The following is a 14,576-nucleotide window of genomic DNA, read 5'->3' on the forward strand; positions in this document are numbered from 1 at the left end:
TGAATCCCAGGTGGACCCTGAGTTCACAGGATGACGACAGGGTGCAGGGCCCTGGAGGCCCTGGGTAGGGGAGCCCTGGGAGAAACTCAACGGATTCCAAGCACAGTGTGCTCTGGAACTCAGTTTCCCTATTCCGGTCGTGGTGGCAATAAAGCGACATAGAGTGGGCATGACCCACACGAGAAGGCTCGGAAGGCTGTTATTTTTATTGCCACTACGGCAGCCCAGAGGAGTAAGGGAGGCGTTCACGTGGTCCCGGACGGGGGTCGTCTTTCCCTCACTCTCCGCCCCCCCCAGGCACCGCCCTGGGGCGGAGCCAGCAGCGGCCCCTCGAGGCTCCGCCCGCCTCCCAAGCCGGGGCGGGAGCAGCGAGTGGCGGCGCTAGGACCCGGCAGGCCGGGGCTGCGGCGGGGCCTGGGCGGCTGGAAGAGCGCGGACCCCTGCTCTCAGCTCCCGGCGCCATGTGAGGGGGCTCGGGGGCCACGGGGGCCGGGCGCTCCCCGGGGGAGGTGAGCGGGCGCCCTGCGGGGGAAGGGATGTGGGAGGGGGGCTCTGCCGGCGCGCAGCGGGGAGATCCGGAGCCACTGGTGATGGGGAGTGACGGTGCGGGGCCCCCGGAGGCTGCCCTAGACCCACTCTCTAGGCAAACGCGCCGCGAGATCCGGTGCTCGTGCCCAAGGGCTGTCGCGTGGTTCGCGGGGCCTCCTGCCTCTGTCTACCCTATTGGAGCTCGGGTACCCGGCTGCTGTCCTGCCTCCCATTCTTTTTCAAGCTGGGACTAAGGCTCCGGACCCTCTGGAGTGCGGGGAGTTGGTGGGGTCAGCGCAAAGGGGGTGCAGAGGGTAGGTCGCCCCCTCATCCCCAGGTGGACCCACGGGCTCGGCGCCCCCCCACACCTCAATCTGGGAATTAAGTACTTCCTCCCCCTTCTCCCCAGAGCCCTCCTCCCTCGTGGCTCGTGGGGATGTCCGGACCCTGCAGGAGGATTCCCCGTGTTGGGATAGGCAAAGCCCCCAAACAGAGGGCAGGGTGTGGCCCTTACCCTAATCAGCCCTCCTGCAGGACCCGCCTTCGGTGTTAGTCCACACTCTGCTCTGGGCCCAGTACTCAGGACTCGCGTCTCCCCAGCCTGAGCAAGTCGCTCCCCAACAGGCCTGCCTTCTGTGCCAGGCCAGGGGCTGAGCACACACGGAGAGCTTTGGTCCATTCCAGCCGTAGGGTATTCTTGAAGAAGATCCCACCAGCCTCAGCCCTGGGCTGCTCCCTGGAAACAGGTTTACCAGCAGGCTCTGGACAGCCCTGGAAGGTACTTTGCTTCTCTGAACCTCAGTCGCCTCCTCTGTGAAACGCGGGGATAAGAGCCCCTACCAGGCAGTGTTGCCAGGAAGGTTGAGTGAGTGGGCGATGCTTAGTTGCCCCCCCCCATCTCTATACATTCCTGATGTAAGAGTGAAGTCCCCGAGCTAGGGGTCAGAGGAGGAGGAAGTTTTGCTGGCAAACTCAGTGAGGCAGGCCTTGAACAATGAATAACCACAAAACAAATAGCTGCTGGCACTGACCTAGAACTTGCAAACCCTGTGCTTCCATTGCCAAACGGGCTTGAATCCTTCCAACATCCCCTTGAGTTACCTATTCTTATTACTCCCATTGCACGGATGAGTAAAAGGGCTCAGACAGGTACATGGCTCGCACAAGGCCCCTCGGGCAGTAAGGGGTGGAAGTGGGGTTCGCACTTGAGCATGAGAAGCTTCACTGGCCATGGCTTTTTAAGAGCAGGATTGTAACAGGGCAGACCAGGGATACCGAGGCCCTGGCTGGAGGCACTGCTCAGGCAAAGGTTGGGAAGTGGGGGTGGGCCAGGGAACTGGAGTGCTAGTGTCTGGAGCAAGGGGCATCTGAAGGAAAGAGTAGGAAGGGAGGAAGCTCCCATGAGAGGCTCCTGGCCCTGCTGGACCAATGAAGGCCTGAAATGCCAGAGGCGTCCGGATGGGGGCCACCCTAGAATTCTGGACTGCTGTGTTTTGCTCTGATAGGCTGTGAGTTCAGAGACAGGCTGCTCTTCCTTTCTGATGAGCCTCGGTTTACTGATCTGTACCCGGTGAGAGTCCTTGGGCCTCCCTGACTGGCTGTCAGGGTAGGTAGGCCAGGGAGAAACCTGAAACCCAACTGGGGAGGCGGGGGCTTGGGCGGGGTTGGATAGTGGGCGGACTCAAGACCTAACCAATCAGGAATGACGTGTGGGGGGAAGCCTTCTTTGGCCAGAGGTTCTCTGGCTGGCTACTCCTGGTGGCCTTGTACGAGTAAACAGGGCAGCTCAGTTGGTTAGAACCTCATCCCCATGCGCCAAGGCTGAGGGTTCGGGTTTCCCCATCAGGGGACATACAAGACTCAACCAATGAATGCATAAGTAAGTAAAACAACAAACCGATGTCTCCCTCAAATCAGTAAATAAATTTTAAAAGAAAGAAAGAAGAAAACAGCCCAGCTTCTCCCTCTGCACTCTCCCAACCTTAGTGCCCTCTGGGCTTGAGTCTGCTGGAGGCTGAACACAAGTACTTGTTCCTTTTGACAGATGGGGGAATTGACATCTGGAGAGGAGCTAGTCCTGTGGGATGGGTGTGGGTTGAGGAGCAAGGAGCAGATCTGCTTGTCCCCTCTCAACGGAGGCCACTGGGGCTAGGGCAGAAAGGAAGGGCTGCCCAAGGCTGCGTGCATCATCCGCTGACGACCCCACACACTCTCTGAGGTTGGGGCTGTGAATATAGCTGTTTGATAGATGAGTGGGTGCCCTTAACCCCCAAGATCTTACTCATTAGTTAATGAACTCATTCGGCCACCCCCTGCACCATCTCCAGGGCTCTGAAAGCACAGCAGAGAATGTGAGTGAGGACCTGTGAGAACTCTGCCTGGAGGGGAGGTGACATACAGGGGAAGTTCCTGGTACAGGCAGACCTGGAGGATGAGCGGGTGTGAGCAGGTGCAGGAGGGCAGGATGTTGCAGACAGTTTATGCAAAACCTGGAAAGGTTGCTGAGGAGTTTGGGGACCTGCAAGGAATGTTGCTTTATTCCAAGGCCACAGGAACCTAAAGCAGGCTCTAGGAGGGGTGTGATGGGGTTCCTGCTGGGTGGTCCCAGCATGGGAGCCAGCTTCAGAGGAGAGCCAGGGTATGGGGAGGCGCCTGCTGAAGAAGCAGAGTAGAAGAGAGCGTGGACCAGAGAGGGAGGCAGGGTTCTGCCACCAGCTGGCCCTGTGACCTCAGACATTCTTCTGCCCTTCCTGGGCTTCAGAAAATGGTATCTGCAAAACAGATACAGCCCTGAGACTTGAAGTCATGGCTAGGGAGGAGAGCTGGCACGGGTAAGGAGGGTGCAGCCTTTGACCAGCTGGACCTATGGGAGGGCACCCAAGCCATAGCGCTTTCTGTGACTTGCAGGTGTGAGACCACATCCCTTCCCCCTGGACCACCTGCAGGACGCTGGTCCGTGCCCCTCAGAAGACACTGGAGAGAGATGAGTAGCAACAAAGTAAGTCCTCCTTCATTTCTTGTCCCCATTTCAGCCTCACTGGGATGGGTCCTACTGGCCTGTCTCAGACCCAAGTCACCGCAAGTCTCCTTTGCCAAGAAGCAGCTTATGCTTGGAAGGCCCTGGTTTGAGTCCTGCTGTGCCACTGATCTGTGTGCTTTGGGCAGGCTCCTGGCTCTCTGGGCCAGGGCCAGGAAGATGGCCTGAAGTGCTCTTCAGGGTTTGGGAGTGGAGAGGTAGAGGTGAGTGCGAGTCTGGAGGAGGGCAGTGGTCAAAAGATGACAGAAGATTGTAAACATCATTCTGATTGTATCAGGATTTCCCATCCATCCTTTCATGCTTTCCTGAGCACCTACTATATGCCTGGTTCTGCACACCCCCTTTCCAGAATCCACTACAATGCAGCTTTGGCAGAGCCTGAGGGCTGGGGGCAGGGTAGTGTTGGTATGTCAGTCTGGGTCCAGTTGACAGAGAGAAATCACAGTGATTTGAACAGGGAATGTTTAATGTAAAGAGTTATTGACTATAATCGTGCATTGAAGTAACAAGGAATTCTAAGGAATATAGGAAGAACAGGTGTGAGGAGCAGCCATCTGCCCCAGAGCTGAGACTCAGGCCTTTCTGGGGAGGGCACAGCTGTGGTCCATTGGATGGCAGAGGGCTCAGTGTGGTGCTGTGCTGGTGGAAGTGGTCACAAATGCACTTTCTAGGCCATAGGGAAGGCTCTTCTTAGGAGGTAACTCAGGAGGCACCCAGCCGCCATCCAGAGCTGCTCCTGGGAGAGAAGCTGCTGTTCTCTGGACGTTGCGGGTGGTTGAATGTACTGGGTGAGACCAACTCTGGAGAAGTTGTGCTCACAGCTCCCGAGGGCAGGAGCTGGAGGGATCTGCTGAGTGTAGCTGACTACTGGCCCTTGGGCACTGGACGAGCATGTGCTGAGGAAACCCTGTGCACTGTGGGAACAAAGGCCCCAGAACCACGTGCAAAGCCCACCGGCATCGGGAGCAAGCACCTTTCCTTCTGCAGTGTCTCTCCAGCTCCTTCTGCCGACAAAGCGCAAGATGCAGTTAGCTGGCAAGGAAACACAAGTAAAGGGCCTAGATCCATTTTCACAGAGCTGGCAGAAAGGGTGAACTTGGAGCTCAGAAACAATAGACGGGTAACCAGCACAGTGGGCCCAGCACAAGGAGCCAGGACTCCCAGGTTTCAGCTAGCCTCGCAGGCCCTGGGCAGGTACATCCCAGTGGGCAACTGGGATATCACTTCCCTTCCTGTCAGCCACAGGATGCTGCCCAGACTAGTCCCGCAGCCCAGTTCCTGAAGAGACCCACCCCTCCAGGTCTAAGTGAAGGATGAACATTTATGGAGAGTTGCTCTTCGGGGAAGACCTGGACCCTCCTATTTGACTACCCCGTTTGTCTCCAAGCATCCTTCCAGCTGCAGCTAGAGGGATCCCGTTGGCATCCACATACATCCAATCCAGCAGACCCTCCTTCTGAGAACCTTCCGTGCTCCAGGCCACACCCTGAGAGCTGGGAAATGGTGGGGAGCGAGGCCAACCCGGTCCTAGCCTCAGAACTGGTGGTGGTGTGATCCGTGCTCAGGGAGCTGGAGGGGGCATTCCTGGAGGAAGTGGGGTCTGAACTGGTTTGGAGAGGCGCAGGAGTCCGCCGGATGTGGTAGGTGGTGACGAGGCAGAGTGCTGAGTCTGCGTGGCCCTGGGCCCTCATCTGCCCCTCCCTCTCCAGGAGCAGCGGTCAGCAGTGTTCGTGGTCCTCTTCGCACTCATCACCATCCTCATCCTCTACAGCTCCAACAGTGCCAACGAGGTCTTCCATTACAGCTCCCTGCGGGGCCGCAGTCGCCGGCCCATCGACCTCAAGAAGTGGAGCATCACTGAGGGTTATGTCCCCATTCTCGGCAACAAGGTAGGGCGGCCACTTTGGGGAACTTCCTGGAGCTGCCTGGTGGCTGATCCTCCTCTAAAGGGAAGGGTGGACCCCAGGAGTCAGGCCCCTTTTTGCTATGTGGCTTTGAACAGTGTTCTGCCCCTCTCTGGGCCTTAGTTCTTTCCAAGGTCGCACCCTTAGCACTAAAATCTCACTATTTCAGTCCGAATCCCTTTGGAAAGGTGTCTCTGGTGTTCACTCATCTGTCTCTGCTGGGGAGTCCACACAGGGTTTGGGACAACACAAAAACAGCCCCTGCTCCTGTCACTTTTAACCCCCTATTTATCACTTGGCATTATTTTATCTTTTACTTGTTCACTGTCTGTCTCCCCGACCATGAGTTCTTGAAGGCAGGAGTGGGGTCTCTTTTGCTGGTTGCTCTGTCCTGAGTACTTAACCGTTAGCCAGCTTGCTATAAATAATTGTTGAACGCTGAATGAATGGGTTTCAGTTTCTCCGTCTTTAAAATGGGCATAATTATTTTGGCCTCCTGGAGGCCTGAACATATAGAGCATGGGGCCTGGCACAGAGTGGTTGTGACAGTGTTGACTTTCTTTGCCCCCCCCACCAGACGCTGCCCTCACGGTGCCACCAGTGTGTGGTTGTCACCAGCTCCAGCCACCTGCTGGGCACCAAGCTGGGTCCTGAGATTGAACGGGCTGAGTGCACAATCCGCATGAATGATGCGCCCACCACGGGCTACTCAGCAGATGTGGGCAACAAGACCACCTTCCGCGTGGTGGCCCATTCCAGTGTATTCCGTGTGCTGCGGAGGCCCCAGGAGTTCGTCAATCGGACCCCCGAAACTGTGTTCATCTTCTGGGGCCCCCCGAAAAAGATGCAGAAGCCCCAGGGCAGCCTTGTGCGAGTCATCCAGAGGGCAGGCCTGGTGTACCCCAACATGGAGGCCTATGCTGTCTCTCCTGGCCGCATGAGCCAATTCGATGACCTCTTCCAGGGTGAGACAGGCAAGGACAGGTACCAGCCTCCCTCCGGCCCCCTCTGCTCTTCTTCAGCATGCTCCATGTAGAGGGCCTGTTGCTCCCAGCATGCTGTGCTCTGAGGGTGTGGTCACTCCTTGTCAAGCTCTGGTCAGGTTTCCTGGGGGAGTCCTCTTCATGTCCCGCTTTTAGCACGAGTCATTTCCAACATGCTCTGCGTGGCTTCATCTTCCCCGGAGGGCTTCCTCCCAGCATACATTGCTCTGAGGGAAGGAGGGCTGTCAGCAGGCTCTGTTCTAAGGTTGCCCAGCCATTTCTGCCGTCTTTCCAGGAGAGCTCCCTGTAGGGTGCCTCCTGGAAAGTGTTGACTATTCCTGGCACTTTTGGCTTTAAACACACCATTGCTCCCAGCATACTCTATTCTAAGTACACGTCACTTCCCGCCCTGCTCTAGAGAAGCTAGGCCAGTGCCGTCCAACAGACATACAATGCAGACCACAAACATAATTACAATTTTTATAGTGGCCACATTAAAAAAGTAAAAAGAAAAAGATGAAGTTGTTTTAATATATTTTATTTAACTCAGTATGTCCAACATATAGATTGATCCTGTACATAATTTTGTTTGGTTTATACCTAAATATTTAGTTTCAGAATGATTTTAAATGGTTAAACTTTTTTTTTTTTGGTTCTCAATTATTCATTGCTAGTATTTAGAAATATGATTTTGTGTGGTGACCTTATATCCTATAATCTTGCTAAACTTGCTTATTGGTTCTAGGAGATTTTATAGATTCTTTGGGATTTTCTATGCAGATGGTCATGTAAGCACACGCAAATAAGAACAGTTTTATTTCTTCCTTTCTAATCTGTATGCCTCATTATTTTTTTCTTGCCTTATTGTATTGGCTAGGAACTTTCAGTACAACGTTGGGTTGTATTGGAAGTGGCAAGAGTAGACATCCTTGCCTTGGTCCCAGTCTCGGGAAAAGCACTCAGTCTTTCATCACTGTATATGAGGTTAGCAGTAGATTTTTGCAACTGCCCTGTATCAGGTTGAGAAAGTTTCCTTTACTTAGAGTTTTATCAGTACTGTACTGAATTTTATCAAATATATTTCTGCATCAATTAATATCATGATTTTTAAAAAACAATTAATATGGTGGATTATATTGATTTTTTAAAAGATTTTATTTATTGATTTTACAGAGAGAGAGAAGAGTGGGGAACAAGAAGTAGTTGCTTCATTCTAGCTGTTCATTGGTTGCTTGTCATATGTGCTTTGCCCAGGCAAGCCCAGGGTTTTGAACCAGTGACCTCAGCCTTCCAGGTCAGCACTCTATCCACTGTGCCACCACAGGTCAGGCAATCAAAAAAAGCCTTGGCTGAGTGGTAGAGCGTCGACCTGGCATGCAGGAGTCCTGGGTTCGATTCCCAGCCAGGGCACACAGGAGAAGCGCCCATCTGCTTCTCCACCCCTCCCCCTCTCCTTCCTCTCTGTCTCTCTCTTCCCCTCCCGCAGCCAAGGCTCCACTGGAGCAAAGTTTGCCTGGGTGCTGAGGATGGCTCTGTGGCCTCTGCCTCAGGCGCTAGAATGGCTCTGATTGCGGCAGAGCGACTCCCCAAGATGGGCAGAGCATCACCCCCTGGTGGGCATGACGGGTGGATCCCGGTCGGGCGCATGCAGGAGTCTATCTGACTGCCTCCCTGTTTCCAGCTTCGGAAAAATTTAAAAATTGATTTTTAAATATCAATTAAAATCAATCAATTTATATATTGATTGATTTTTAAGTGTTGAGTTAGCCTGGCATTTCTGGAATAAATTCCAGTTGGTTGTGGTGTATTATTATTTTTATATATTGCTGGATATAATTTGCTAATACTTTATTGGGATTTTTGTATCTGTGTTCATGAAAGATATTGGTCTATAGATTACTTTGTACTGTCTGCCTGGTTTGGTACCAGGGTAATGCTGGCCATAGAAAATGAATTCGGAATTGTTTCCTCCTCTGTTTTCTAGAAGAGATTGTATAGAATTGGTGTTATTTCTTCTTTAAATGTTTGATAGGGCCTTGGCCGGTTGGCTCAGTGGTAGAGTGTCAGCCCAGCGTGTGGATGTCCTGGGTTTGATTCCCAGTCAGGGCACATAGGAGAAGCGACCATCTGCTTCTCCACCCCTCCCCCTTCTCTCTCTTTCTCTCTCTCTTCTTCTCCCACAGCCATGGCTCTATTGGTTCGAGTGCATCTGCTCCAGACCTTGAGGGTGCATTGGCCCCCCTCAGGTGCTAAAAATAGCTCAGTTGCAAGCATGGCCCCAGATGGGCAGAGCATTGGCCCCAGATAGGGGTTGTTGGGTGGATCCCAGTCAGGGCTCATGCGGGAATCTCTCTCTCTATCTCCCCTCCTCTCAATTGGAAAAAGAAGAAGAAGAAAAAATATTTGAAGAATTTGCCAGTAAAACTATCTGGGCTTGGAGAGTTCTTTTTTGAGAAGATTTTTTTTTTTTTTTTTGGTATTTTTCTGAAACTGGAAACGGGGAGAGACAGTCAGACAGACTCCCGCATGCGCCGGATTGGGATCCACCCGGCACGCCCACCAGGGGCGACGCTCTTCCCACCAGGGGGCGATGCTCTGCCCCTCCGGGGCGTTGCTCTGCCGAGACCAGAGCCACTCTAGCGCCTGGGGCAGAGGCCAAGGAGCCATCCCCAGCGCCCGGGCCATCTTTGCTCCAATGGAGCCTTGGCTGCGGGAGGGGAAGAGAGAGACAGAGAGGAAGGGGGGGGGGGTGGAGAAGCAAATGGGCGCTTCTCCTATGTGCCCTGGCCGGGAATCGAACCCGGGTCCCCCGCACGCCAGGCCGACGCTCTACCGCTGAGCCAACCGGCCAGGGCCTTTTGAGAAGATTTTAAACTGTAAATTCAACTTTTTTGATAGTTACAGGATATTCAGATTATCTATTTCATCTTGGGTGAGTTTTGGTAGTTTGTGGTTTTCAAGAAATTGGCCCATTTTATCTACCTTCTCATATATAGTTTGTAGTTTTGTGTGGTTTTCTTTTCTTTTTTTTTTTTTTTTTAGAGACAGAGAGAGGGACAGATAGGGACAGACAGGAAAGGAGAGAGATGAGAAGCTTCAATTCTTCATTGCAGCACCTTAGTTGTTCATTGATTGCTTTTCTCATATGTGCCTTAAACGGGGGTGAGGAGACTACAGCAGAGCGAGTGACCTTGGGTTCAAGCTGGTAAGCTGGATGAGCCCGCGCTCAAGCCAGCAACCTCGAGGTTCGGAACCTGGGTCCTCTGTGTCCCATTCTGACACTCTACCACTGCGCCACCGCTGGGTCAGGCCGTGTGGTTTTCTTATTCTTTAAATGTTTACAAGGTCTATGTTGATATCCTCTCTTTTATTCTTGATGTTGGTAGTTTGTGTCTTTTCTTTCTTCTTGTGAGATTTTTTTGTCAGTCTTGTGAGATTTTTTTTCCTATTATTTATTTATTTATTTATTTTTATTTATTGATTTTTAGAGAGAGGGGGAGAGAGAGAGAGAGAGAAAGGGGAGGAGCAGGAAGCATCAACTTCCATATGTGCCTTAACCAGGCAAGCCCAAGGTTTCGAACCAGCAACCTCAGTGTTCCAGGTCGACGCTTTATCCCACTGTGCCACCACAGGTTAGGCTTGTGAGATTTTTTTTTTTTTTTTTTTTTTTTGTATTTTTCTGAAGCTGGAAACCGGGAGAGACAGTCAGACAGACTCCCACATGCGCCCAACCGCATTCCACCCGGCACGCCCACCAGGGGCGACGCTCTGCCCACCAGGGGGCGATGCTCTGCCCCTCCGGAGCGTTGCTCCGCCGCGACCAGAGCCACTCTAGCGCCTGGGGCAGAGGCCAAGGAGCCATCCCCAGCGCCCGGGCTATCTTTGCTCCAATGGAGCCTTGGCTGCAGGGGGGGGGGGAAGAGAGAGACAGAGAGGAAGGAGGGGGAGGGGTGGAGAAGCAAATGGGCGCCTCTCCTATGTGCCCTGGCCGGGAATCGAACCCGGGTCCCCCGCACGCCAGGCCGACGCTCCACCGCTGAGCCAACCGGCCAGGGCCGGCTTGTGAGATTTTTTTTTTTTTTTTTTTCCATTTTTCTTAAGCTGGAAACAGGGAGAGACAGTCAGACAGACTCCCGCATGCGCCCGACCGGGATCCACCCGGCACGCCCACCAGGGGCGACGCTCTGCCCACCAGGGGGCGATGCTCTGCCCATCCTGGGCGTCGCCATATTGCGACCAGAGCCACTGTAGCGCCTGAGGCAGAGGCCACAGAGCCATCCCCAGCGCCCGGGCCATCTTTGCTCCAATGGAGCCTTGGCTGCGGGAGGGGAAGAGAGAGACAGAGAGGAAAGCGCGGTGGAGGGGTGGAGAAGCAAATGGGCGCTTCTCCTGTGTGCCCTGGCCGGGAATCGAACCTGGGACTCCTGCACGCCAGGCCGACGCTCCACCGCTGAGCCAACTGGCCAGGGCCGGCTTGTGAGGTTTTTTTAAAAAACTTTTCAGGCCCGCCTGACCTGCGGTGGTGCAATGGGTAAAAGCGTTGACCTGGAACGCTGAGGTCGCTGGTTCAAAACCCCAGGCTTGCCTGGTCAAGGCACATATGGGAGTTGATGCTTTCTGCTCCTCCCCCATCTCTCTCTCCGTCTCTCTCTCTCTCTCTCTCTCTCTCTCTGTTTCCTCTCTCTAAAAAATGAATAAATAAAAAATCTAATTAAAAAAAAAACTTTTCAGGCCCTGGCCGGTTGGCTCAGTGGTAGAGCGTCGGCCTGGCGTGCAGGAGTCCCAGGTTCGATTCCCGGCCAGGGCACACAGGAGAGGTGCCCATTTGCTTCTCTACCCCTCCCCCTCTCCTTCCTCTCTGTCTCTCTCTTCCCCTCCCGCAGCGAGGCTCCATTGGAGCAAAGATGGCCCGGGCACTGGGGATGGCTCTGTGGCCTCTGCCTCAGGCGCTAGAATGGCTCTGGAAGCAACAGAGCGACGCCCCAGAGGGGCAGGGCATCGCCCCCTGGTGGGCATGCCAGGTGGATCCCCGTCGGGTGCATGCGGGAGTCTGTCTGACTGCCTCCCTGTTTCCAGCTTCGGAAAAATGAAAAAAAAAATTTTTTTTTTCAAAGAACTACCTTTAAGCAAATATAACCAAAATATTTTCAGTTGAACATATAATCAATATAAAAAATTACCAGTGATGTACTTTGCATTCTTCTTTTCACACGCTCTAAGAAATCCAGTGTGTATTCTGCACTGATAGCACATCTCAGCCATGTGCTCACATGTGGCCACTACAGTGGACAGCACAGCTCTAGGTTCTTGGCTACCTCTTCCATGCCTTGCTCTGAACTTGTCACTCCCAGCATGACTGTCTCTGATTAGTCTCCCTGTAGGAGTTTGCTCCTAGCATGGGCACAGCAGCTCTTAGCATGCTCTGTGGTCACAGTCACTCCCTGCCTGCCCAAATGTGACCAGTCTCCTCAGGACTTCATTCCCAGCATGCCCTGTTCTTATTCTTTTCCTCAAAGGAACTCCCTCCACACCCCTCACTCTGCTCAGATAAGTCCTCTGCCAGCAAACCTGTGCTCCCCCAGTGGGCTGAATGGGGTTGTTTGAAGTGGAGAGAGGGCCCAGTGAGTGTGTGTGTGGGGGGAGTTCTGTGAAACTGGGGGCTGATTGTTCCTCCCTTCCCGCATGCCCCCTCATCATGCACCCTCTCTACCTCCCAGGGAAAAGTCCCATTCGTGGTTGAGCACAGGCTGGTTCACCATGGGGATTGCAGTGGAATTGTGTGACCACGTGCACGTCTATGGCATGGTCCCCCCCGACTACTGCAGGTGAGCCCTCCAGGACAATGCCCAGGCCTTGGCCGTGGAATGGAGCGGGGGTCGGCGGGGGGCTAGGAACCTTGACTGCGTGGCCCCTAAGGGTCTCTATCTGATGGTAGTCAGACTGCTCTGCAGAGGTTTCAGCTCCTTGGGGCTGCCTCAGGGGGCCTCCACCCCGAGCTCAGCCGGAGTCCAGAGTTTGTGGATCAATAATAACTATTATTATTATTACTATATGAAGAGCCCAAGAGGTGACAGCTGTTCTTTACTGAGTGCTGACCATGTTCCAAGCATTACTATATTTATTATCTCATTCGCTCCTCACAGTGATCCCAACAGTTAGATATGTTATTTTCCCCCCTTTTGTAGATGAGAATAATTGAGGAAGTTGTTTTGTGGGTGGCCTAAGGTCTCATAAACAGTCAGAGGTGGGGGCCAGGCTCCAGAGCCCACAGTCCTGACCTCTACCCTACTCTGCCACCCTCCTAGGGACAGGAAAAGGTCCACTGCATTAAAAAAAAAAGTTTGGTGGTCACAAACCTAGTCCACCTACACCTTTTTTACAGAGGGGGAAACAGGCCCAGGGAGAGGCAGAGATTTCCTGCACTGAGGTCCTACAGCAGGTCAGGAGCCCACCCACGCTCACAGCCCCCTTCTGCTCTGCCCTAGCCAGCGGTCCCGCCTGCAGCGCATGCCCTACCACTACTATGAGCCCAAGGGGCCCGACGAGTGTGTCACCTACGTCCAGAATGAGCACAGCCGCAAGGGCAACCATCACCGCTTCATCACCGAGAAGAGAGTCTTCTCATCCTGGGCCCAGCTGTACGGAATCACCTTCTCTCATCCCTCCTGGACCTAGACTGCCCTGCCTGTGGGGCCCTCACAAGGGACACAGGAGAGGTTGCTCTGGCCCAGCCACTAGACCAAAGGCCGTCTCCTGGCCAATCAAGGCTGGCTGGAGTGTCTTCTGGCCAATCAGGGCCTGAGGAGGGTATATCCTCCAGCCAGTCAGGGCCTGGGAGTATCACTTGGCCAATCAGGGATTTGGGCTTCTATGTGGTTAATCAGGGGTGTCAGAGGATTCCTTGTCCAATCAGGGTCTGAGCATAGTCAATCAGGGTATTTCTGAGTAATGTGAGGCCAAGGACTTGTCCTTTCCCATGTGGCCTTGCTTCAGAGCCCCAGGATGGTCCCCAAATCATTTCCTATTGGCTGGGACAATGGGGTCCTGCTCCAGGAATCTAGGAAGTTTGTGTTGCCCCCCTCACTTCCCAGAGCCAGAGAGATTGCAGAGAGGTAGGAGGTGTCTAGAAGCCAGGCTGGGGCATTTTGGGGGTTGGGGGTCCCAAAGGTGGGGGGTCGGCATCTGGGTCTTGGCTCTGACCTGAGTGGCTTTGGACAAATCCCTTGTCCCCCTCTCTGGCACCCTTGTGCCCATGTCAGGTTCAGGTTCTAACGTGGAGTCTTTGACCCCCTCCGGCTGCCCCCACTGACTGCCTCGGGTCTGTCCTCCATAATACTGAACCCCTCCAACCAATACCCCTTGCTGGCGGTCTCAGCTCCCTAGGGGTCTGGGGTTCCCTTCCCCACCTCCTCCTGGAGATGAAGGTATTTTGCGCAGACTCCCCCAGGTTTGAGGGCTCTGATAAGAATGGCCCAGCTACTGTTCTTATCAGTCAGGCCCTCTTTTCTGCCACCTAGCAGTGAGGCTTTCTACCTGTTGGAGGAGGCTTTGGGGCTGAGAAAGGGGGGACCCCAGCCAAACTGAGGTTTCAAGCCACCCCTTGGTCTGCAGCTGCTGGAGTCATCAAGGGTCTCCCTCCAGCTGGGCCTGGGAAAGCTCCAGGCGGCCGGGAGCTGTGTTGCCTGGGTTCTGTCCTTCCTCTCTCTATATCAGGCACTTTACTGCTGGGCCTCAGTGGGGTGGGTTTGTCTCCTGTTATTCTGCAGCCTGGAAGGGAAGACTAGAGGGCTTCCTGGAGGAGGCTGTGGAATGGGAAGGGCCATTTAGCAGAGGAGGAGGAGGCCAGCAGCAAGCCATTGCACATTGGGGTGGGGGGTGGGGGCTGGCGACTCCCCCAGACTTGGTTTTGTAATGATTTGTACAGGAATAAATGCACCTAAGCTCCAACGCCATCTCCTCTGTCTCCCGATCGAGCCGGACTCTCTGACCCAGGGCTTTGGGTCCCCTCAGGGCAGCACCCCTACCTTCCAGGGTGGGAGCTCACACGTGAGCAGGATGGCCAGCTTTCTCAGCTGGCCTGTGAATCATGCAATTTGCAGCTTGGGTGGGGAGCTGGCAGCTTTT

The 14,576-nt window shown here is 54.0% G+C and overlaps 1 protein-coding gene across 2 annotated transcripts; it reads left to right on the forward strand.

Moving 5' to 3' along the window:
- The first annotated feature begins 3,435 nt into the window (after positions 1-3,435).
- On the forward strand, positions 3,436-14,399 carry ST6GALNAC6 (ST6 N-acetylgalactosaminide alpha-2,6-sialyltransferase 6). Of its 2 annotated transcripts, none has more exons than XM_066367067.1 (5): positions 3,436-3,526; positions 5,275-5,454; positions 6,047-6,453; positions 12,170-12,277; positions 12,942-14,399. In XM_066367067.1, the coding sequence occupies exons 1-5, from the start codon at positions 3,512-3,514 to the stop codon at positions 13,252-13,254; spliced, it is 1,023 nt and encodes a 340-aa protein (XP_066223164.1). In that variant the 5' UTR covers positions 3,436-3,511; the 3' UTR covers positions 13,255-14,399. The 2 variants fall into 2 exon arrangements, with proteins under 2 accessions (XP_066223164.1, XP_066223165.1); XM_066367068.1 differs by having other exon boundaries at positions 12,938-13,259.
- Positions 14,400-14,576: the final 177 nt, after the last annotated feature.

This window comes from Saccopteryx leptura, chromosome 2, assembly GCF_036850995.1.
Source record: "Saccopteryx leptura isolate mSacLep1 chromosome 2, mSacLep1_pri_phased_curated, whole genome shotgun sequence".
Lineage (NCBI taxonomy): Eukaryota > Metazoa > Chordata > Mammalia > Chiroptera > Emballonuridae > Saccopteryx > Saccopteryx leptura.